The 25093-nt window shown below is 36.2% G+C and overlaps 3 protein-coding genes across 3 annotated transcripts; all 3 read left to right on the forward strand.

Moving 5' to 3' along the window:
* The first annotated feature begins 659 nt into the window (after positions 1-659).
* Positions 660-2605, forward strand: LOC113728004 (1-aminocyclopropane-1-carboxylate oxidase homolog 1). The gene is made up of 3 exons (XM_027252457.2): positions 660-1351; positions 1669-1990; positions 2131-2605. The coding sequence occupies exons 1-3, from the start codon at positions 816-818 to the stop codon at positions 2395-2397; spliced, it is 1125 nt and encodes a 374-aa protein (XP_027108258.1). The 5' UTR covers positions 660-815; the 3' UTR covers positions 2398-2605.
* A 4135-nt stretch (positions 2606-6740) lies between these two features.
* LOC113728005 (COP9 signalosome complex subunit 1-like) lies at positions 6741-11893 on the forward strand. Its single transcript, XM_027252458.2, has 6 exons — positions 6741-7266; positions 8922-9242; positions 9377-9493; positions 9586-9671; positions 10853-11087; positions 11351-11893. Exons 1-6 carry the CDS (start codon positions 6859-6861, stop codon positions 11528-11530), a joined length of 1347 nt encoding a protein of 448 aa, XP_027108259.1. The 5' UTR covers positions 6741-6858; the 3' UTR covers positions 11531-11893.
* Positions 11894-16206: 4313 nt separating this feature from the next.
* LOC113728006 (probable pectin methyltransferase QUA3) lies at positions 16207-23500 on the forward strand. The gene is made up of 7 exons (XM_027252459.2): positions 16207-17294; positions 19491-19694; positions 19793-20003; positions 20091-20349; positions 20554-20928; positions 21242-21337; positions 23017-23500. The coding sequence occupies exons 1-7, from the start codon at positions 16857-16859 to the stop codon at positions 23237-23239; spliced, it is 1806 nt and encodes a 601-aa protein (XP_027108260.1). The 5' UTR covers positions 16207-16856; the 3' UTR covers positions 23240-23500.
* Positions 23501-25093: the final 1593 nt, after the last annotated feature.

Here is a 25093-nt window from a genome sequence, read left to right on the forward strand (position 1 = left end):
CTCCAACGTAAAAGCTTATCTTATTTTATTCTTAATGCATCTTTAATTACCAAAAAAAAAAAAAAAAGTAGTTGAGAAGGTAAAAAATGTTACCTTAAAGCAAAGGGGGGAAAAGATTGCTAATAATATCAAAACTGTGGGAAAAATACACTCTAAAACCGATCATCGGCCAAAGGAATTAAACTTTTCTAACTACTAAATGCAAACATGTGACGCATTTAGCTGCATAGTTACAATGAAAAAGAAAAGATTGATATTAAATAAAAGCATTAAAAAAAAGGAAGGAGGCCCCTTAATTTTTCGCAAGGGGAAAAAAATGCCCCTGGCACCATTGCACTTTTCATTTTTTTTTAATTCAATTAAAAAAGGGCCTCCGACTGGACCGACACTACATAATAATGTCTTTATCATTTATACAATAAAATAATTCATTTCTTTCATCTCTCAAACTCTTGGCCGGCCTCTTTGTTTTTTTTTTTTTTTGGTTTTTTGGCGGGAATCTACGTGCGTCCCATCAATCCATAAATTATGCAACTTCTTTATTAGTTTATGTAGGTCTTGCCAAGTGCTTGCGTTAGTACAGATCTTGCCAAAAGAAAGTGGCAGATGAATTTGTGCGATGGTTTTTAGGGTCGTGCTCCTTGGACAGTTGGCAGCTCACACGCAGCGGGGAACAGAAGTTTCTTTCTCCTATATAAAATAAAACCCCACCCGGACGTCCAAAAATCAGCATCTTAACTATCTTTTATTTAATTTGAGTACTATAATTAAGAGCCAAAAAGCCCTTCAGTTTCACTACTCAGAAAGCAAGAATCATGACTACTCTTCCAGAACTTGATGGAAAGGTGAAAGAGTTGAAGGAGTTCGATGACACCAAGGTTGGTGTAAGAGGACTCCTGGATTCCGGGGTGGCAAAGATCCCCAGAATTTTCATCCGTCCACCGGAGAGTCATGATCCAGAGGCTAACAAAACAACGGGAGCTGATGGCAGCAACAGTCCCCTCCCGCCGGTTCCCACCATAGACCTTCAGGGCTTTGATATCCCATCAAGAAGGGCCGAAATTGTTGATGAAATTAGTCAGGCACTGGGGGCCTGGGGTTTCTTCCAAATGGTCAATCATGGGATTCCCACGGGTGTGTTGGACAACTTGTTGAGAAGCACCAGGGAATTTCATGAGCAACCCGAGGAAACGAGGATGGAATTCTACAGCCGTGATCCTGCGAGGAAGGTGAAATATTACTCCACTGGGGATCTTTATCTAACGAAAGTTGCTCAGTGGAAAGATACCCTCTCCTGCGATTTCGACGATACCAGTAAAATCGACTTGGAAAGCTTCCCTGAGATTTGCAGGTAATTAATTTTCATGTACTACTCCCTAGCATCAATCTAGTTACTACTTGCATGGCCCGAGGTTTGCTAGCAGCGGACAGCCAGCCTAATTCATGCATTTCATTCTTTTTACTAGCCAATTTTGTCTTCAATTAATTATGGCCTTGAGTTCCGTCCCACTGATCAGGTTGTTAAATTATGTGCTATCGGCCTCCGTCGGATCATTTTATAGTAGGTTGAATAAACTGACAAAATCTTGTTATGTGCCTCAACGCATGTTTTCACAGATCTGATTCTTGCCTTTCTTTAATGGATCACTAATTGAAATCGAATTACAGAAACGAAATTGGTGATTATCTGAATCGGTTGAATGGATTGAAAAACCTGCTGGCTGAGTTATTGTCCGAAGCTCTGGGCCTATCCAGGGGCCACCTTGCCAGTTTGGAGTGCTTCGACATCCAGAGACTCCTATGTCATTATTATCCACCATGTCCCGAGCCTGACTTGACCATAGGCATAATGAAGCACTCCGACCCATACATCCTCACAATCCTCCTGCAAGATGACATCGGTGGTCTCCAAATCCTTCACAAGAACCGATGGCTGGATGTAACTCCTGTTGAAGGATCCCTTTTGGTAAACGCTGGAGATCTGTTGCAGGTGCATACACAACAACCACTACAATGTTGTTATTAACGCCGTACATATATGTTTGATCAATTCCAGCGCTAATTTGACCTTTTTCTTGATTTGATTAATTCTAACAAGTGTATCTCGTATTCCCGTGGTCAATGTTGCAGCTGATTACCAACGATAAGTTCACAAGTGTGGAACACAGGGTGATAGCTAAAAGAGTCGGTCCAAGACGCTCAGTTGCATGTTTCATTTACCCAAGAAACAAGAATCAATCCAAGCCGTACGGGCCAGTGAAGGAGCTTCTATCCGACAGGAACCCGCAGATATACAGGGAAACCAGCTTCAATGAATACATCAGGTATTATGCTTCTAAAGGTCTTGATGGTGTCAAAGCGCTTCCTCACTTCCATTTGACAAGTGCAGACAGCTAGGTACAAATTAATTCTAGAGAGTGATCCGAGACAATAGTGAAGTTTTGAGTTTGTATTGGCAAATGACTATGTACCAGCAACAAAAAGTGGCACAAAAGGATGATGCTAAAAATTGTGCCAAGCATGATCTATGATGTTAAAAATTGAGGCAAGCTCACCATGCAATTGTTGAGGATGTCATGTCTTAATTAAAGTGCTGGTTTCTTTATCCCTTCTTTAGCTTCTATTTGTTGCTGTTAATCTGCAATTCATGCCTTGTAGTATTGTGGAATATGCTTCCCAATTCCCCTTACTCGTACCCTTGTCAAGTGCTTGCATCCTCATGCCTATGAAATATGTTTCACTTTCTCTCCATAGGGATAGAACACAAAATTTTTAATTGAAATTGGAGGACATTAATATTTGACGAGTCAATTCTACTACTAATTGCTAGGAAAGCAACCATCATTTAGTAGGAAAAAAAAAAAGGTACATTTCCCACATGACGCAATGAAAAAGTTTTGTGTCCGACCAAATCTCCCTCCTCCTCACCCGACACCACCTTTCAAGACCAAGGAAAAGATTAAGTACTGATTAATGATGAGGCAGTTAATTGGTATCGTTGGTGGAATGCTGACAGTGCCAACGGGTGTATATATATATATTTTGTCGACACAGGGGTATCCGGGTCAATTCTTACGGGGCCCGACTAATTTCCTGCGGTGTGGGTCCAGCGCCCCAACCCGATCCGAACACGTTAAGTGCGCGGAGGAATCCAACGGAGCGGAGACTCGAACTTGTGATCTCAAGACTCACTGGTGAGAGGCGCTGCCGCTGGACCATTCACGTGGAAGCCAATGCCAACGGGTATATATTGCGCCTGTTGTGTTTCAATTGGTACTTTTGTCAGACAATAAAGGAATAGAACACTTTTTTGTTTGTAATTTTATTTTTGTTTAGTACAAGTGAACAGGCTCGAATCCGGCATCTCTCAGTTACACTCCAATATTAGCTGCTGCCGTGCTAGAAACTCCTTTTTTTTTTTTTGTGCTAAAATAATTCACATTTCTTGGATTAAAAGCATGAACTTTCCTTTCTAAAAGGTTCTCCAACCGAATGTCTCTTTGTACTCAATTAAACAACCAAAAAAAGGATCCCGTAAGTTGAGGAATTATCTGAATTCGTATTTTCTTAGGAGTTAGGACCGAATATCGGAACATGTAACATAAGATCATGACAAAGGAGATGTAATATAAGGCTTTGATCCCAAGATTCAAAGTAACTTCCAAGTCTTCAACCAAATTTGGAATTAGTTGCGATTTGAATGAGTTGTGAGTTGTACGTAACATCATATAATAAGTGAATAAAGTAATGACAGAAACAATTCTGAATTTCTTGTAATCTTCTAGAAAAAGATCACCACGAAAGAGACAGATGACCAAACATGTATAGTTATGGGCTACTACTAAATGCTACACGTAATCTTATTCAAAAAAAAAAAAAAAAAAGTTCATGACAGAAGAGATAAAATGGCTCCAAGTATAGCCACAGCAATGTTGTTGTTGTTTTTTTTTTTTTTTTGGCGTAAGAAAGACTGGAATTAACTTAAAATAAAGGGTTTGCAACTTCGAGTTTACAAAACCAAGACAGAATCCTCTAGTCATCTTCTAACAATTTCAAAATACAAGAAGGATGAGTACAAGTATAGTTGATGAATTCTTGCTCTTGCCTTGCACCTGATCTTGCCGAAGTATCTGCACACCTATTTTGCTTCCTTGTTGATGTGCTTAACAGAAACTGCCTGAAAACCCTGCATAATGGCCCTCCATTCAGAAATAATGGGGAAGAGTTGATGTATGGTAACTTCGAAATTATTTATCAGATCAATATATAATAACTTCAGCATCAGACTGAATTTGTAAATTTGATATGTTTAAGCACTGGGCTAGGATGGTCCACCAATGATTTTAACAGCAACGCTGAGTTTGATGTTTGATATTGGGGGTCAAAAAGGCTGAACGTCCTTCGTCTTTTGACAATTCAACCATTAAAAAGGTCCTTTTTGAGCAGCTAGCTGGGGAGCAGGTGGTGGATTCTAGTGACATACATGGGAATCTAGCACCGCCTACTCCAACGAGAAGGGACGGGACGCTGTTCCAATCCAATGGTGGCAGATATAGAGTGCGTGCAGGAAAAAGACTGGACAGTGAAGTGATACAATAAGCATAGTTATTAAATTCGATCCAATTCGACGATTGAACTCATCAAACCGGATAGAATCGGGTCGGTTTAGCAATTGGATCAGGATTACGGATGACTTTCTTTGAACTGTTTGATTCAGACGATTGAATCGGTGACTCGTTAAATCCGGTGATTTTTTATGAACTCGGAGGGTTTTAAAATTTTTTTCAAATTATATTTTTACCCAATTTCTTAATTTGATCAGCTACATCACACATGGGTATTGTCATCTTTTTGATAATTAGATGAAAAAAATTGAAAAGGAATTTGGAAATTAGGGTTTCTTTCTTTCTTTGACACTTAGATTTATCATTTATATTTGTGTATAATATCAATATGAATTCACGAACTAAGAAACACATATGAGTATGACTTGTGTGTATGAACTATGAAATATGAATAGGTTATGACTTGTTAATATTTAATAATTTCTATATTTATATTATTATTTTTATGTTTATTTAATTATATTATATATATATATATACATTTTTTTTATTATTATATAGTGTGATCCATTGATTGAACCACTGATCCACCAACCCTAGTCCTCCTGTCGGGTTGATGTTTGAGTTGGTTTTAATAATTATGTGCACAAGTAAGTAGTAGCTTAATTAGGAAGCTGGCAATAAAGTCTTATTTGGTCCAGGCAACCGAAAAGACCAACTGCTGCTACGACAAATGAAGGTAATGACTAGCAAGCACTAGGACCTCTGTAATGGATGTGGAGAACTCCAAAGTTAAAGACGCTACTCAGGTACTTACCAAATGCTCTTTGAGTTCTTAGAACATTTGTCTTGATTGGCTTTATACCCAACCAATTTGAGTTGGGTGTAATAATGGTCACGCTTGATTGATTTGGTTTCTTATAAAGCATAAAACACTCGCTATTATAAATTGCCTTTATTAATATACTATTTTTGAGTTGGATACACTAATGTTTTGTTCGTACCTTAGCACGATCTTTTTTTTTTTTTTTTTTAATTTACTGTGAATTTGTGCAAATATGAATAATTTAAATTTAAAAAATTAACAACGATTCCAGATGTTCATTCATATTAATTTTAAAATTTTGATATATTCTAAATGTTTAATTATCATACTAATTTTAAAAACTTTTTTACATACTTTTACTATTATATAATAGTATTCATCAAATATTGTAATGCATATTAGAGAATCGATAGATATTCTTTTCTTTTTGTGGCTATTCTTTTGTAAAATAAATATTTTTTTAATGGCCATAATCCTAGCCAAAACAACATATTTGTAGTTAATTAAGTACAAAAGATCTAGTAATTTATATTCTTCATCAACAAATATTCAACTTCTAGGAATATTGGTGAATCTATAGGTGTAATAGTTAAATTTTTTGTTACACAGTAAATTAATCCGTATGGATAAAAAAAATAAAAGAAATGTATTGAAAAAAGATGATATGATTAGAATAGAAAGGAACCCTAAGAACAAACAATTCAAATGTATTTAAATAAATAAAGTTGTTAGAAGAGAGAAAGACTATATATATATATATATATATATATATAAAGATTAATAGAATAGCTGGATATAAATATAGGTAAAATCCATGTATATATCCAAATAAATTTGTTAATTCTCTTCAATTAGACATGCCATCTAAGAGAAAGAATATGGATAATTAAAATAACAACATTCGTACGTTTTTATCATGTCAAATTTGAGCAAAACTCGAATGTTTCGATATATTTACACCTAGATAGAATGTCTTATGCTTATAAAGCTAAATATAACAGATAAATAGATAATGAATCTTGCTCGAGCTTAATTTCATTAGTATTTTTTTAAGCTTAATTTCATTATTTGGTTAACTCTCTTTTGCTTTTCTTTCTTTCTTTTTTTAAATTTGTCTGTTCAAGAGATACCTGGGTTTTGAAAAGATTAAAAGATAGTCTGTTTCGGCCTATATGACAGAAGTAATGTTTGGGCTCAGAAGTGGAAACTAATTGTGTGAAGCAAGGCGTTGGGCTTAAAAATAAAATATATAAATTCGGCCCAGGTTTGTAGCCCGTTGAAGGCCCAATTCAATGCAACGACACCGTTACACTACCGCAATAGTGTAGTAGTATCTTAAACCCCTCTGGTCTGCGTCGCTCTCAAAGTCGGAAATTATCGAACGCTCAGAGGCCACAACTGTGCAGGCAAAAAAGGAACAGTGATTTAAACGGAACCCTAGCTTTCGACGACGTCGTTCCACAAAGGATGGAAGCCGAAGACGACATCGGGAGACATATGATGGACGAGAACGAGATCTATGCTAACGGCGGCGACGGCGCCGGTGCCGAAACGCAGCGTCAGAGACCAATAATCAGCGGAGAGCAGCTCGACGTCGAGGCGTATGCGGCGTTGTACAGCGGGAGAACGAAAATTATGCGGCTTCTTTTCATCGCCGAGCGATGCGACAATGTTTCTATGCAATTGGAAGCTTTGAGAATGGCGTACGATGAGATCAAAAAGGGAGAGAATACTCATATTTTCAGGGATGTTGTTCAGAAAATTGATGGGCGTTTGGGCCCTAATTACGGCCCGGACCCAGCATGGGCTGATGCGGTTGATCGTCGTGCTGAGCAGAGGAGGGAGAAGCTCGAGAACGAACTTAATGCTTATAGGGTATATGCTAACTATTTTTAGTATTGTTGGATTTGCCTATTTGTTTGGGGTTTAATGGTGTGCATTGTCTATTTAGTTATTTCTTTTGCTTTGTAAAATCCATACTTGTTAGTATCGGTGCAAGCTTGCTTATATACATATGAGGGCTTGCTCTCCATAGTTTCTGCTTATTGAAATTAGATAAAGCTAAAGAGCAGAAGCTGACACCAGCTGAGAATACCTCATATAGGGTTGAGTTTGAAATAAAAGCTATAGCCCGCTAATTTTATGCTTTGGAGGAAAAGCACTAAAAGTACTGTTTAGCTAAGTAGGTTGTTCTGTTAGGTCCAGAGTGGCATTCTTGCGTGTCTAACGGGGCTTTTATTCAATCTCTAATGAGTAATAAGTGCTTGGAATTTACTTCTGATAATAGTATAAGTTATAATGGGTGTCACTTTGTTTTCTCTTTCATCTCCTTATAGCACAGTTGTAATGAGATTGGAGATTTGAATACGGGTAACGTTTGAGCATATTATTAGGTAATTTGGCTGTGGCTTTTGATTGGGATGCTATGCTGATGTGGACCTTTCTTGATGTGTGAATTGAATGATAAATATCAGCCTGATCATTTGTTGAATCTTGACCATCCTATAATTAGTTTTATGAGGGAGATGGTTTACTGCATTTTAGCTATAGCCTCCTTAATAGGAGCGTTCTTGATTACATTTGTTACTCAAGTTAGACATTTGCATTGTAAGTACCAACATCAAGAGGATGATTAGTCTGTGTTGCATGTGCATGATCCCATTGTAGTTGAAGAACTTGGCAGCTCTCAGCTAAATGTGCTTACTGTTATAGTGCTAGGGGCTGACTTTATGGGATATTTCTTGACTTAGTGGTAGAAGAGTACACCTTGAACTGCTAGGGGAAGAGCAGATGAAGATGAAGAACTGAGGGAAGTAGAAATGTTTTCAGCGTACTGATTGAGATGTATCAGTCTACTCGAGAAATAGGCTGATTAAATGGTATTTGTAGCTAAAAGCTGCGAGATGCATCCCATTATTGGGGGGACTGGATTAACCAATTATAAGACTGTTCTACCACCATTGGGTCTCTATTTTCTGGTCTTACTGAATTAACAAAATTAACTCGTCAATGAGATCAAATGAAAACTGCCTAGATTAAATTGAATGAATTGCTTTGAAAGTTCACTGGCTGCAGATTAGCGTCAATATACTGTAATAAATGCAATATTAATCACCTTGGCGACTGCCAACTAAACCAATACAGCTTCTTATTTGCAGTGAGTGTCATATTTTTTGTTTAGACATTATAACCTTAGTTTTACCCGAGTAGCACATAGCCATTGCAATACATGGATTTTCTTTATTTTTTGTGCGATTTTGGAGCATCTGCAATCTGTGGGGTTGTTGATATGTGGAGCTAACTAGGATTTGGGATTACTAATGTAATCTGACCAAAAAATGGTGTCTTTTTTCCCCCTTGACTTTCCTGAGACGCCCTCTATCCATTTTTTTGAGGGGTGGGTAATACATAGTACAGTATTGTCTTATCTTTCTGAGAAGTCTGTGTCTTTATGACCCATATCATGGGTTTTGCAAAAGTTCACCCTAATATTAATTTTATGTTGCTTACCTTCTCATCTTTATTTGCAGACAAATTTGATAAAAGAGAGCATTAGAATGGGATACAATGATTTTGGTGACTTTTACTATGCACATGGTGCACTTGCAGAAGCATTTAAGAATTATGTGCGTACTCGTGATTACTGTACGACTTCAAAGCATATTGTTCATATGTGTTTGAATGCAATTTTGGTTAGCATTGAGATGGGCCAATTCACACATGTTACAAGTTACGTCAGCAAAGCAGAGCAGACTCCAGATGCTGTGGATGCTGTCACAAGTGCAAAACTGCATTGTGCCGCTGGGTTAGCACACTTGGAGGGTAAAAAGTACAAGCTTGCTGCTCGCAAGGTTTGTGATTTATGTTACCTTTTTGACTAAAACAATTTTATCTTTAAGTACTTTTTCGCGAGTGGGATTTACATGTGATTGGGATGGTTAATTTGTTACTTATGATCACTTTACGGTGGCTATCATCCTTGCAGTTCTTGGAAACTGGTCCAGAATTGGGTAATAACTATACAGAAGTAATAGCGGCTCAGGATGTTGCAACATATGGTGGATTATGTGCTCTTGCAAGTTTTGACCGAACAGAACTAAAGGTTACTTATACCCCTCTTTTGCACATCTGTTTTCTGGTGAAGATTTTCTTGAAATTGTGAATTACTTCCTAACTATATTGTTATATTTGCAGAGCAAAGTTATAGACAACAGTAACTTTAGGAATTTCTTAGAGCTGGTACCAGAGATAAGAGAACTTATTCAGGATTTCTATACAAGGTGATCTACTGATGTTCTTACGTGTCAGGCAGCTTTTTAGCATTGCTTCAGTTACGAGTAGGATGTGGTTTCCCTTTTTTCTCTGGTTCACATAAGAGGGCAATAAAAATACATAGCTGTTTTATACTTTGGTAAGTAGGCAGACATTGGCAGCACATATTGGTACATGAAACTTGGTTGATGAAAGTAGTTTTGCAAGGTAAATGCTATTCAATTTTTTACGTTCACCTTTGCCATTTGGGGCCATTTTTTTGGCATCAGTGTCTTGAAACTTTTATTTTACTTTTACTTTTCCTTGTATGTTCTCTGAGTGGTATGAAAACTCCAGCTAGATGCATACTGATGCAAACATAAATAATTTATTGGAGCCTGGAATCTGTTGTTCAGATGATAGATTGTAATAAAATCGAGCTTGATTCAGTCTCCTTGTTCACAGTTCGAGTCAATAACAACTACTTTCTGCTCTTTTTATTGTCTAGCCATTGATCTCTCTAGGTGTTCTCTGATCTTTTAGTAATGTACTCTTGTACATATTTCTTCTATACATATAGGAGGAATATAAACTTTGTTTATTGGTATATTGTTGTTTCCTCCAAATGTCTGTCATTATTTATTAGCGCCTTATGCACGTTGCATGTTGGAGGTAATTTTGTTCGGATTTAATAAACATCTATAATTCAGTAGTAGTAAAAGTGAAAATTGTAGATGATTACTCCAAAACATCACTCTCTTGTCTCCTAACTGCTTGCACTTTTATATTGCCTAATGTTAGGGGAGCTTTTATTCCTCTAACTTAGAAACTCATAATCTGCTGATCACACCTCAGGTGTCCCAGCAGCCACTTCATGTTTGGTTTTAAGACATAGTTCACTGAGTGGTATGAGGGTAATTGTGTTCAACTGATGTAAACGATGCCTAGTTGTAAGATCTAAATTTGATGTTGGTGCTTTGATGGTTTGGTATAATCTTCCAAAGAAAATGCCATGACTTTTTCTTCTTGGGATGTATAATATGATTGTTTTGAATGGTCACATCTCCTATGCAGTAGAAGCAGAAAAACTGTTTCCCTTTTACTGTTAATAGATAAGAGGATAGACTTTTTTGTTTTTTAATTTTTGCTTGTAGCGTTATCCACAGGTATTTGATCAGCTAATTTGGATTCTTTTCTGTTTGTCATGCAGCCACTATGCTTCATGTCTGGAGTACTTGGGAAATCTGAAAGCTAACCTGTTGCTTGACATTCATTTGCATGACCATGTGGAGACATTGTATGATCAAATCCGTAACAAAGCTCTCATACAGTACACTCATCCATTCGTCTCTGTTGATCTGCGTATGATGGCCAATGCTTTTAAGACTAGTATTGCTGGACTTGAGAAGGAGCTTGAAGCCTTGATTACTGAAAATCAAATACAGGTAAATTATTTTCAAATAATTATTTGATTGCATCATAAGCATGTTTTACAACCACCTTTTTACCTCACGTACATCACATCATAAAAAGTACTATAGTATGTTTTCCAAAAAATTATTCCAAATAATCTCTTATTTAAACACACTAAATTACTTTGCAATGCTCTGGCACTCCTTTTTTGTTTTGCTGTATCTGATTGTCAGACCTAGGTCAAGAGAGGGGCTAAATTCTGGGATTTTGGAATTAAAATGACTTGTTCCTGCAGGCTCGAATTGACTCCCACAATAAAGTTCTCTATGCACGGCATGCGGATCAGAGAAATGCCACGTTCCAGAGGGTGCTGCAGACGGGTGGTGAATTTGACCGGGATGTGAGGGCTATGTTATTGAGAGTAAGCCTCATGAAGCACGATTACGCTCTCAAGGCATCAAGGAAACAGCACTGAATCACTTGTAAAATTGGAGCATGCGGATGACCAAACTGGTGAAGTTAAGCAAAGTTATTCCCCAGGAGCGGGAAGGGGAGGAAAAGAAAGGATCAAGCATGTTGGACCAGTGAATCAGTTTTGATTGTTCAATGATGTTGGCATTGGTAGGGTGCAAAGGGTCCTTCAGTTACATTCAAACATTTAAAATCTCACTTGGTGTTAATATTAATTAGATCATTAATTACACAAGTTGCCAGCCTTTGGTACATATTTGTCTCTGGCGGTCTTTGTTCCGTGCTAACTATCATTTACTATTTTGCTAGATGCTTAGTAACTCTGATTTGCGTTTGTGAATATCGGGTTTGATTTTTCCCTTGCGAATGTGTGTGCCGGTCGTGTTTGTTTGTATTGTTTTTAAGGGCTACACTGCAAATGTTGTTTGGCAAGTTTGATTTATCTGATTTTGTGGTTGGCTGGTGGAGCCTGTCAAGCCTTTGTTAGTTCCAAATTTTTCCCAAAATTTGAGCATATGAGGGATTTTGAATCAGGCTAAGGCCAGTGATGTAAAATTTCAACCTACCCTTCTGGGAATCGAAATTGAATTTTCCATTTTTGGCAGGCATCAATAATGATTAAAGTAACTATGGCTTGGAATGCATGTCAACTGATTTCATCCGCTTCGTGAAATGCTTTGACAAATTTTGACCAAAAAAAAAGAAAAAGAAAAAGAGATGCTTGGCAAAATGAACATGGAAACATCTTAGCAGTAAGAATGTTCCAACTGAGCCGAGCCGTGCAGCTCAAGTAGAAGCTGTACTAACCATCTGCAAAGAAACGATAATTTTAATTTTTTATCACCGGTTAAAATTTGTGTTCATAAATTCAATTCTAGCCATCTAATTTAAAATATTTCCATCTCCACTATGAACTGCAGAGGACCCGGATCCTACCCAATAACCACCGGATCCAATAACCACCGTTAAAGCCCGGAGGATAGGTCAAAGCTAGTTGCAAATCTTCTCAATCCGTAGTCATCATCGCCTCTTTTACGGTGGTTACAAAACGAATCGAGTTGAATCAAACTTTTATTTAATCAAATCAATTTTTTATTTAATTTTAGGGAGAATTATACCAATCGTCCCTTACATTTTACAGATGTAAAAATTTAATTTCGCAAAATAAAAATGATCAGTTTTAGTGCCTAACAAATAAAAAATGATCAACTTTAATTCTTTTTCACTTTTCTGAACAAATTTTGGCCGGAACTCATTGAATCCACATGTGATACCCAAATTTTAAAGGGTAAAAATGGCAAATCACCGTTGATCAATTATGCGAATGACCAACTTTGCAAAACTTTAGTTAAACATTCATTAAAAAAAAAAACATAAAAACTAACCCACCATTATTTGCAATTCATCTCAACCCAAAATCTTAATGCCAAGCAATTCAAACAGTATAGCATTGGCCTTAATAAATCTCACCATTGTGCTCAAGTAAATAAGTGATTTACTAAAATCAATCTCGGATAAAAAAGCATGTACTGATAATAGCACTAGTATAAAGTCCTTGCCGTTCAAATTTATCCACCGCTTTCATTTCTTAATGGCCGCCTAAGCTTCTTCCCCAGAAGCCATTATCACAAATGCAAAGCCCCTGTTTTACCGTTGCTAATATCAAGAACCTCTCTGCTGAATGCGGCACTGTTACTGATGTTGAGGTACTTCCAGGAGTCTGATATTTCTATTAAAGAATTTACTCTGGATAATTTTGTTGAAGTTGAAGAATTGATTTTAGTTGGTGGTTCTTTTTTCTTTTGGGTCTGAATTTGTTATTGAAGTGACATTAAATCGTGGGTTTTGTTTATCCTACATAATTTGTTAATGAAGTGAGTTTTAAATGGTGGGTCTTGTTTATCTCGATGAATTTGTTAAAGGAGTCATTTTGAATCATGTTTTCTATTTTTTTTTTTCTTGGATGAATTTGTTGAAGAAGTGATTTTGAGGGTTGGTTTTTGTTTTTCTTGGATGTGGCAAATTACAAAGCAGAAAGATGATAAAAACAGGGGCTTTGCATTTGTGATAATGGCTTCTGGGGAAGAAGCTCAGGCGGCCATTAAGAAATGAAAGCGGTGGATAAATTTGAACGGCAAGGACTTTATACTAGTGCTATTATCAGTACATGCTTTTTCATCCGAGATTGATTTTAGTAAATCACTTATTTACTTGAGCACAATGGTGAGATTTATTAAGGCCAATGCTATACCGTTTGAATTGCTTGGCATTAAGATTTTGGGTTGAGATGAATTGCAAATAATGGTGGGTTAGTTTTTATGTTTTTTTTTTTTTTATGAATGTTTAACTAAAGTTTTGCAAAGTAGGTCCTTCGCATAATTGGTCAACGGTGATTTGCTATTTTTACCCTTTAAAAATTGGGCATTGCATGTGGACTCAATTAGTTCCAGCCAAATTTTGTTCGAAAAAGTGAAAAAGGATTAAAGGGATCATTTTTTGTTTGTTAGGCACTAAAACTGATTATTTTTATTATGAGATACTAAAATTTCACATCTGTGATATGTGAGGGACGTTTGGTGCAGTTCTCCCTTAATTTTATCAAACTCGAACTTCACGAATTCTTAATATAAAATTTAAATTCTAGTTTGAGTTCAATCTCAAATTCGACCCGAGTCAAGCTTAATATAATAAAAATAATTATTTTATTTTTTTTTTAAAATGAACAAAATAATAAAATTTTTAATAAATAATAAAATATTATGAATATATATATAATTTTTTTTAATAATAAAATTACATATAATTTATTATAAGGGTTAATTACATTTACCTCCCCTGAGATTTGATCAAATAACGAATCGATCCCTGAGATTTGATCAAATAACGAAAAAGTCCCTCAACCGTTAGTCTTTGCCGATGACTGTTAGGGTTAATTACATTTACCCCCCTGAGATTTGACCAAATAATGAATCGATCCCTAAAATTTGACCAAATAACAGATTCCTCCTCCACACTAATTTCTGTCACTTATATGTAATGGAAATAGCCAAAAGTCTGAATAACCCTTATTGATTTCCATCAAATTTTTGACCTATCGATTTTTGTGTTTTCAGAAAAAAATTTTGGTTAACAGATAAAATTTTGAATCCAATAAATTATTAATTTATTTAACAGATAAAATCAGAGTAAATTTTGATAGACCTTGTAATGCAAAATTTGCCATACACGTATTTTGTAATTTGGTGAAATAGTGTGACAAATTTTGGATTACATGGGGTAATACCCATTATCCCATAAAATACCAGTGCTTTACAACTTTTTCCAATTATATGAACAAAGTACCTATTTTTTTAAAAAATAATTTATTTAAAAGATAAAGTAAATTTAAAATTTCTAGCGAATAAGAGGGTTGAAAATGTAGTACGCATTTTTTCTTTCCATAATGTACCAGCTCCTTATACTTTTCCTATATTATATAAATGAAGTACCAGATTTCTATTGACATTTTACTCTATTTATTAGTAACCCATTGTAAAAACAAACTAGCAGAAGGCTTTTCTACACAAAATACTTTGTCATGGCCGATTAAGCAATCAAAGGATATTTGAGAATCTGGTAATGGTCTCATTTTTGAAAATCATGTCCGTCTCATTTTTGTGGTGGATTGAGTGAACCTTTACATTGCTTCTATAAATTTTCTTTCATCGCTCAATTGTCGGTTTCCTTTTTTCACTCTACTTTTTTTTTTCCATTCCTTTCTTTGCTTTTCATATTTTAATTTCTTTTTTGTTTTCTAAGCTTTTCTTCTTTCTTCATTTTCTTTCTTTTGTTCCTTTATGCGCATATTTTATCAAGTTTGATTATTACATGCTTGGTTTTTTTCTTTTATACTGGTTAAAAACTATTTTATTTAAGTAATAAACTCTTAGTTTAATTCGTTATTATTGAAACCACCTTCGATTTTTTAACGGTAAGTTTTCTCTAACTACAAGTTTTACAAAGAGGGTAAATATGATATTTTATTACTTCTATTTAAGTGTCTTTGACGAGATTACTTAAAAAGGAGGTACATGTAATATTACCACACCACAGGGATTTAAAAGTAGTTTGGTCAAACCACAAGGGAGATAGATGTAATTAATCCTTAAAATTTTGATGGAAATCAATAAGGGTTATTTAGATTTTTGGCTATTTCCGTTACATATAAGTGACAGAAGTTAGTGTGGGGGAGGAATCTGTTATTTGGTCAAATTTTAGGGATCAATTCGTTATTTAGTCAAATCTCAAGGGGGTAAATGTAATTAACCCTAGCACGGCAAAAATTAACGGTTGAGGGACCTTTTTATTATTTGATTAAATCTCAGAGATTGATTCGTTATTTGATCAAACTTCAGGAAAGATAAATAAAATTAACCCTTATTATAAATATATATATATTTTAATAATAAAATTACATATATAATCAAGTTAACTCATAAATTAACTAACTGAATATCTTTAAATTTGAATTTGATTTTGAATTCAAACTTGATATCAGTTCGAGCATGAATTGCGAACTGTTAGATTCATACGCAGCCCTAACTCATCAAATTCCGCGCCACATGTCCCGAAGCCCCGTACCATAGTCATACTTTCAATCCCTTAAAAACAGAGAGAGAGAGAGGACCAAAAAAAAAAACCCCGGTTGTGAACTGAGGCGTTCGAGAGAATAAGCTGATCTAATTCAGTCGACAAATCTTACTTTTCATTTTTTTTTTAATTGATTGCTATAAAAATTATATCTTAACACTTGTCTGATTCTTCTTCGTACATTAGTACTAAATCTTCTACATTTAATGTTTCTGTTAGCTTCATATGTTACTCCATTTATTTATTTATTACTATTAGTATAAACCAACTTAAGGCTAAAAACTTCATGACTATATCACTTAATTCGGAGAGCGAATTACAAGCAGCTGCACCGACGAGGAGGTTTTGTTGGAGTTGGAGACGGAAGACCCATTTACTATATCTCCGGTTCCCAACTGGGCATTGCTTTTCACTTTTCTTTTCTTCACCGCAAATTCCCACGGCAAGGCAACAGCGGAGTGTGGATCCGTTGTTTGTTTTTGTGTGCGTGTCTCGAGAATTTTACTGCCACCTTTACTACACTTACTACTAATCATCGAATCTCCAAAACTCAGATCCTCACCATTCACACACTCACGCATTAACACACTCCACTCCCTCGTACTCTTTGACGTTGGGTTGGAGTAGAGGTGTCTATCCCATCCGCATGTATGCAGAGATGATATGATGTTTCTTTGATCGGATCCTGAGTTAAATTCCAGATGGGTCACTTGAATTTACCCTCATCTAAGCAGCGGAACAACGCTCGCCAATGGCGCCTACTCGACCTAGTCACTGCTATTCTGTTTGGGGCAGTTTTTATTTTCTTTGTCTTGGTCTTTACCCCACTGGGGGACTCTCTGGCCGCGTCCGGGCGGCAGACTCTGCTCCGCTCCTCTATGGGTGCAGCCGATCCGCTGCAACGGGCGAGACTCGTTGCTCTAGTGGAATCCACTGGCAACCCGGTAATTGATTCTTGCCCTGCCGAGATGGTGGATCATATGCCCTGTGAAGATCCCAGGATTAATAGCCAGCTTAGTAGAGAGATGAATTTCTACAGGGAAAGGCATTGTCCTGCACCTGAGCAGACGCCCCTTTGCTTGATTCCTCCCCCTCAGGGGTACCGAGTTTCGGTTCAGTGGCCAGAGAGCTTGCGCAAGGTACTTATGATCAATTGCCTTATATGGGCTTGTGCCATTTTTTGTTAAACTTGTATATTTTGTTCAAGTTTTTGCTGCAAGATTGGATTTTGAAGTTCTTTCGGTTTGTTCGTGGTGTTTAAGGTAGTAGCTTTCATTTTTGCGGTTGGGTTTTGCTTGTTGTGGTATTTGACTAAAGAAAGTCTTTGATTTTGGAGTTGAATTAAGCTCTATTCTTTCTTCTTCTGCCTTGCCATTTTTAAAAAAATTTTGTCTTTAATGTAAGCTTTAGGTAATTACAAATATCATAAACATTGAATTGCCGAAGCTACCCACAGTTTTATAGTTTTAGTCTTTTAGACTCTCAGTGAGTGGAGTCCTCTATACTAGGTTTGCCTCTTTTAAGTCCTCCTGGTTTAATAGTCAGGGTGCTGAGGAAGGTGAACGTGACCGAGGTTTAGGTTTATTCATGAGATTTTTCTTGGCTTGAAATGAGAGTCATATGTCTTCTTCAGTCTGAGGTTTTGTTGTAATCTAATCTCGAGGAATCTTTTTGCTGCTTATTAGCTGAAGTTGAAATCTAAAGTTTTCCAATCTGAGAATGAAGTAGCAGCTGTATGATTTAGATAAGTCTGAAAGTTCTGATTTTGGAGTTGAACAAGAGCTCTTTCATTTCCCCTTTACAATATCTTGAGATAAATAAGGCTATGACTGTGTATATTAGCTAGTTCTTCTCCCTGCAATGTCTAGACCTTGGACACTAAATTTGAACTTCTTTACTCTTTCTCGTTTGGTGGTTAGGATGTTGAGCAATTTTGATGTGTTTAGTGGGTTTCGAGGTCTGAAATGTGAGTACTGTGACTTCTTCTCTCTTTGGTTTTTAATACACAATTTGAGTAGTTGTTCAGAGGCTAAAGGTCAAATCTTGGAATGTCTTTTATGAATAAAACAACTGAGATAGAGATTATCTATGTGCAGCCCTGGTAGTTAAATTTGTCGTATTACATACACATTTACACAGAGGTACGTATTAAAATTAAGATAATTTTTCACTTTAGAAGGGTAAAATATTATTATCTGGCTTTGTAAATTGTATTAGGTATATGTTCCCTGAGTTTCAATGAAGGTTTTTGTACTGGAACAAGTAGTCTTAATATTTTAGCCTTGTTCTCCCCTTGAATAATTTTGATGTTGAACCAAGGGGATGCATGTGGCTTCTTGTTGTTTGTTTCCTATTGTTGCTTCTGCTAAATCTTATTTTATAAACAGAAACATGGTCCTGAAATAATAATGTTACATTTAGTGATAAACTAGGAGCTATATAATGAGGTATTGCAGTGATAGCAATCTAGCATTTGAGCAGAATAAATCAGGTAATTCACTTTCCTGGCTCACCTGGCTCGGCTCCAAGCTTGGATCCCACTTTTAACAAACCCTTGAATTTCAACAATACAAATGGAAAAAAGGCCTTGAATTTCAACAATACGAATGGAAAAAAGGGCTATGTTAATTAGCTGTTCTTGACCATATCTGTGCTGTTTTGGAGTTTTCTCATGACTTGGGCCTCTTAAATTTCTAATTTTTGTTGTTCTTTGCAGATTGAGCTAACAGTTAACTGCAGCATGAAAAGTTCATCCTAATGAGATACAGTGCATTTCAAGTTTTTACATTTTCTTTAAATTTTCATAACAAAGTATTCCCTCCATATTAGCATTTCAGTTACCTAAAGAATGTACTATCTTCCGGCTGTAAGTTCCACTATAAGAGGCATCTAAGTTTTGTGGAGATAGGTATAAATGTCGTTACAGTTGTAAGACACTCAAGTCCTTTGAAATCGTAATTTTTGCTGTATTTGTTTATTAGAATTTGTAGTCCTGCAGCAGAAAGTTATAATTTCATTGTGATGAATTTTATTTAGAATCATTCTTTCCGTCTGTATTTTGCTAGCTTATTCTCAGATTGTCAGTTTCCAATTTAGTTTTTGAAAGGTTGCTGTTAATTTTTTTCAATTTGCAAAGGACTATTTGCACAAATTAGGGTCATTTTGCACTCTTATATCCTGAGATCAAGTGAAAAATCAGTACCATGCAGCATTATGCCTTTCTTTCTGTTTACATATTCATGTTTACATAGGTATCGTTGTGTGCCTGTGTTTCTTTACTTTACACGTGCATGTGTGTATATTTCTTTCCTTAAGATAAATTTTGTTCTCTGCAGATATGGCACGATAATATGCCGTACAATAAAATAGCTGATAGAAAAGGTCACCAGGGATGGATGAAAAAGGAAGGTCCATACTTCATCTTTCCTGGTGGTGGCACTATGTTCCCAGATGGAGCTGTACAATATATCGAAAAACTTAAACAGTACATCCCTATAGCTGGTGGAGTTTTGAGAACAGCTCTTGACATGGGATGTGGGGTATCAACTTCTGTTCTCTGCATGTATCTATGTACTTGTTACTGCTCTTATGTGAAAGTTGACCCTTATCGATACAATATTTCCAATTTCAACTGTAGGTTGCAAGTTTCGGGGGTCACCTACTAGCAGAAGACATTTTAACTCTTTCATTTGCTCCAAGAGATTCACATAAAGCACAAATACAGTTTGCTTTGGAAAGAGGAATACCAGCATTTGTTGCCATGCTTGGCACTCGCAGACTTCCATTTCCAGCTTTTTCATTTGATCTAATGCACTGTTCTCGATGCTTGATTCCTTTCACTGCCTACAGTAGGTGTCATTCTATATGGTCCTTTTCATGGAGTTATTCTCTTACAGCTTGAATCTGTTTATGACAAAGAAAATGTTATATTGCAGATGCAACATACTTCCTGGAAGTTGATCGATTACTTCGCCCAGGAGGGTACTTGGTCATCTCTGGCCCCCCTGTACAGTGGCCTAAACAAGATAAGGAATGGGCAGACCTCCAGGCAGTGGCCAGAGCACTGTGTTATGAACTGATTGTTGTGGATGGGAACACTGTCATCTGGAAAAAGCCTATGGAATCATGTCTTCCAAATCAAAATGAATTTGGGCTGGGATTTTGTGATGAATCTGATGACCCAAATGTTGCATGGTACTTGTTATGATGCTGTCTGTCATTCTAATTTTACTTTTCATGTTCTGCTCTGTTATCTTGAAACAAGAAATTAAATTGCAAAAGTAGTGCAGCTTCAATATTTAGTAAGATTTGTATTCACATTTTCAATCACTTGATGAAATCTTGCTGTAAATGACAAGTTACATTTCTGGAGCCGAACTGAACTGAACTAATTTGCAGGTACTTCAAAATGAAGAAATGCATTAGCCAGACTTCTGCTGTAAAGGGAGAGTTTGCTATTGGTAGAATTCCAAAATGGCCAGAAAGGTTGACAAAAGCTCCTTCAAGGGCCACGTCACGGAGAAATGGAATGGATGTCTTTGATGCTGATACCCGACGATGGGTGAGGAGAGTTGCTTACTATAAAAAATCATTAAATGTGAAGCTAGGAACATCATCCATTAGAAATGTCATGGACATGAATGCATTATTTGGGGGCTTTGCTGCTGCATTAACTTCTGATCCTGTCTGGGTGATGAATGTCGTTCCTGCTCGCCAACACTCGATGCTTGGTGTCATTTATGACAGAGGCCTTATTGGAATGTACCATGATTGGTATGTAGTTTTATCTTTCTGACTTTCATTTCTATCTCAAAGAAGAGAAAGTTTAAATATAAACTTTATATTCTTCTTGTATCTGATTATGCAAGAATTTGTCTCGCTTCTGTTATAACTTCGAGCAGAAAAAAAAATTTTAATTTGTCTTTAACAAATATATTAAGGTGAACTGTATTAAAGAAGTTAAGGAAACACAAGGAAAGGGATTGTCAACAGAGTAAAAACACTAGTAATTATAATAGTAAGGAGGATGGCTGATGCATGGTTGAATTGTAACTGATAGTCTATGCATGTGATTGATTATCAACAGGTGTGAACCTTTCTCCACATATCCCCGGACTTATGATCTCATTCACGCAGTGTCTGTTGAATCTCTTATAAAGGATTCTAGTTCTGGGAAGCTGAGGTATGTTGATTCTGTTTCTTTCCATCATACTTTTCCTTGAGAAGGAATCTTTCCTCAGTCTTGTTTGATGGCAATTGCTGATGATCTCAGTCTATTGATATTATTGATGTTGCTATTTGTGTTATATTGATGAAATTTGTTGTACCCTGAAAGAGGTCCCTTCTCTTGCATTATGTCAAACCCAAGGCTACATCTCTATTTATTGAAGCACCATTTGGTTAGACTTTGCTCCTTATGGGATGTTCTATTTTCTCAAGATACATGGAGATAGCGAAAATTTCAAGAGCTAAATGTCTTTGTCAGGGTAAATATGTGGTCAAATCCTGTAATCTGCAACGAAGGTTTTCATAAATATACACATGCTTTCACATTTTACTTGCGATGCATATATCGAGACATTGGTGGAGAGAAGGGTATTACTTTTTTTTGGGGGGGGGGGGGTAAAGTAAGAAAGGTGGCACTTAAGAAAATAGTGGAATTGCTACAAACATTTTTAGGCTTTCACTTGATGACATTTGATGAGATCTTTGAAATTTATTGTTCAGATGCACTTTATATTCTTTAAGATCATGCCTAAAAACCTCTAGGTCAACTTATCAGCAAATATTCATCTGAATAATTTTAGGTTTTACAGCAGTTAGTATAAGCTACCAACCAGACGTGATTTGCTTCTAGTTCCAGACAACAAAGGGAGAAGACATGGGCTGATGAGTTTGCGACATTAATTCCTTATGAACCTACAGTTGTCTTGAAAGTGTAGGCTCCAGGCTTTCTTTTGAAAGTGTTTCTTCACCTATCCTGACTGGTGCCAGTTAATTGCTTGGGCATAGGGAAGCCTAGAAGCCTGTGCTCGTCCAACAGGCCAGGGCTGGCCCTAGATTTTCTAAAGGATCAATCCTCTGGATGTGGCTTGTCCATAAACAAAAATAAAAATAGGCTGTTACTAGTAAATTATGAGACCTCAAATTCCCATATCCTGTGCATTATGCAAAGGGGTCTAACCCCTAAGTGAAGTCTCCCGTCTTTTATTTGTTTATGGAACATTTGTTGGTTTCCAACTGCTCTTGAATTTGACTGTCACAAGAATACTTGGTGATAATTGGGAGTCACCAACCCCAGAAAGGAAAAAGAATGGATTCGTTTTTGCATGGTTAGATTTAGAGATGAATGGTTGTGTAAGGTTTATTTATCATTATTGAGTACAGTTTAAGTTTGTATTTATGTTTCTAGGATAGGCCTTACCGAATGAGATTAAAAATGCAGAATTAGCATGTTGATGCGGTTTAAGTTTAAAAGAGTTGTTTTATTTAGTTATGAGCAGACAGTAATGTCATATGCATCAATGATGCGACAACTTGGAACCGGTCTTCTGCCGCAGTTTTACCTTGCTCATTTGTTTTTGGTGCTTATTCTGTTTTACTGTGTCCTTATCTGATATAGGCTAGTTGTAAGCTATCAAGCTTCAGGGGCATCAAATTTACATTAGATTTCTTGTAATTGGGAGCATTGACTCTATTTTAGTTACCTAAACTTGTTTTACTTGATAAAACTGCTTAAATTTGACTCTCGTACCTGTGCTGCTAAACTCTGAAATGTCTATACCATCCACAGTTATCAAAGAAAAAATTGCAGTCTTCGTTTAAAACTGATCAGTGGGGTGGTTTGTGACTCTGTTGCAGATGTAACCTTGTGGATTTAATGGTTGAGATCGATAGGATGTTGCGCCCAGAAGGTACAGTTGTGGTCAGAGACTCACCGGAAATGATCGACAAAGTTGCTCGCATTGCTCGTGCAGTAAGATGGAGGGTTGCTATACATGAAAAAGAGCCCGAATCAAATGGGAGGGAGAAAATTCTGGTCGGAACAAAAAATTTGTGGAAGCTGCCTTCAGCATCCAACTGATCTGAAGTTCTGTTCCCTGTAATCTGGGATTCATTCAACTTCATAGCAGCAGTTTTGATTATTTAGCATTAATCATCCTTCCATGCGTCAATGATTCTTCTCCTCAAGGATTTATACAGTACTTTTTTTTTTTTTTTCTTCATTTCCTTGACATTGCATAAAGGGTAGCTACTAGAATCAGATCAGAAATATGTAGAGATGGGAAAACATGTATGTAAAGAAAATTACACTCAAGTGATGGTGGTCGTTTTTCTGGGCAAAGTCTTCCACTGAAATCTGAAATTTTCGACTCACTGTATAACCTATTCAAGTTGTTTAAACTGTGATCCTTGTTCAATCTGATTCGAAAGTGGAGTTTTCTTTGTTGAAAAAAGATCAAAAACTTAGATGGATTTGAATTCCAGCAAACATGATATGCTAAAAACAAAATCGAAGTCAATGTACAAAGTATTAAAAGCAAGCGACAGGAACCAAAATCAACTAAAAATGAACATGCCAAAAAGAGGAAAAGGATAAGGGTCGAATAGACAAGCAACATGACTTGAGGTGATAAGAAACGCACAAAATTTATGCATGATACTCTTTTTGGTACGCGGGTGTGATCATATATATACAGTTCTATATAAGTTTAATTACTAATATATAACTAAACACGTGTGAGGCATGTGCCACTCCCTAGTCTAAGATATGAGTGTTTACTTTGCCCTCCCCGACAAAATCTATTAAATCATTTTACTAAATGTGCCTTCGAATGGAAATAATTGTTCAAAATGTCTCTTACATTTTGTCGGGTGAATTTTTTCGTTCTTCACTTTTCAAATGTTAATTTTACGCTTCTTACAATTTCAAGTGTACAAAATTTGGTTCCAATCATTATTTTTATCTTGAATCCGTTATGTGATTTAGACACGGTCATTTTTAAAGAGCAAAAAGATTAGATATATTTAGAGTTAAAACAAATGATTCAATCCATATTCATTTTTACTTCTAAAAAAAATGGAATCTGCCCCGCATTATATGCATTTTTTTTTCTCCTAAAAAACTAAGATCTAAACTAATCCATATTCATTTTTGCGACTAAACAAGTGGGATTTGAATTTTTTGTATTTAAAAATTGATCACATGTGAATCACGTGGTAATTTCGGATTAAAAATCATGTTGTTAGAAAATCTAGATTGGGACTAAATTTTGCTAACTTAAAATTTGCAAGCGAAAGATGAAAAAATTCATTTAGCAAAATCTGATAGTGTAGTGGGACGTTTTGAGCGATTTTCTGGTCCTGAGTATCCATGTATCATGTTGATTTATTAATTTTAGTTGACTTCTTGTGCTATTCTAGACTCATCTCTCTAAATCAAAACCCTAGCTCTGCCACTAGGAACTAGTCCGTCTTTCTAAACCCTGACTTAGTCGACATCTAGCTAAACTATGAAAGAAAATGAGCCAAAACCATAAATGCACTTGCACAACAAGAACATATAAATATTCCACACATTTCAATCTTTGAACAGGTTACTAATTACAACATTACAAGGATGTGTCGCACAATTGCTTCAATTTGGTCTCTTCTATTATAGGGAAGGGATGCTGACTAATTATTTCTGACCTCTTCATTGTCAATTCTTTGGTCATCTGATTTGCAACTTTTTGATTCCACACGGGAACCGGAGGCTGTATAGTGTCAAGGCAAAATTGCGACTTTCTTTTTTTGGCATGAAATTCAAACCAAACTATTTTTCATAAAATAGTATCTGCTAATATAATTAGTTTTGACCACCAAAAAAAAAAAAAAAAAAAGGAAACTGGGAGCATATATAGTTTCCTTTTATCTTCGATAATTTGCGATATAGGGG

Source organism: Coffea arabica, chromosome 2c (genome assembly GCF_036785885.1).
Source record: "Coffea arabica cultivar ET-39 chromosome 2c, Coffea Arabica ET-39 HiFi, whole genome shotgun sequence".
NCBI lineage: Eukaryota > Viridiplantae > Streptophyta > Magnoliopsida > Gentianales > Rubiaceae > Coffea > Coffea arabica.

Bases quoted from the DNA above. Each gene is read 5' to 3' on its own strand.
- LOC113728004 (XM_027252457.2), top strand. From the start codon at position 816: ATGACTACTCTTCCAGAACTTGATGGAAAGGTGAAAGAGTTGAAGGAG. The intron at 1,352-1,668 runs GTAATTAATTTT...ATCGAATTACAG, and splicing joins AGCTTCCCTGAGATTTGCAG to AAACGAAATTGGTGATTATC. The intron at 1,991-2,130 runs GTGCATACACAA...TCAATGTTGCAG, and splicing joins ACGCTGGAGATCTGTTGCAG to CTGATTACCAACGATAAGTT.
- LOC113728006 (XM_027252459.2), top strand. From the start codon at position 16,857: ATGGGTCACTTGAATTTACCCTCATCTAAGCAGCGGAACAACGCTCGC. The intron at 20,004-20,090 runs GTAGGTGTCATT...GTTATATTGCAG, and splicing joins GATTCCTTTCACTGCCTACA to ATGCAACATACTTCCTGGAA. The intron at 20,929-21,241 runs GTATGTAGTTTT...GATTATCAACAG, and splicing joins ATTGGAATGTACCATGATTG to GTGTGAACCTTTCTCCACAT.
- LOC113728005 (XM_027252458.2), top strand. From the start codon at position 6,859: ATGGAAGCCGAAGACGACATCGGGAGACATATGATGGACGAGAACGAG. The intron at 9,243-9,376 runs GTTTGTGATTTA...TCATCCTTGCAG, and splicing joins ACAAGCTTGCTGCTCGCAAG to TTCTTGGAAACTGGTCCAGA. The intron at 11,088-11,350 runs GTAAATTATTTT...TTGTTCCTGCAG, and splicing joins TTACTGAAAATCAAATACAG to GCTCGAATTGACTCCCACAA.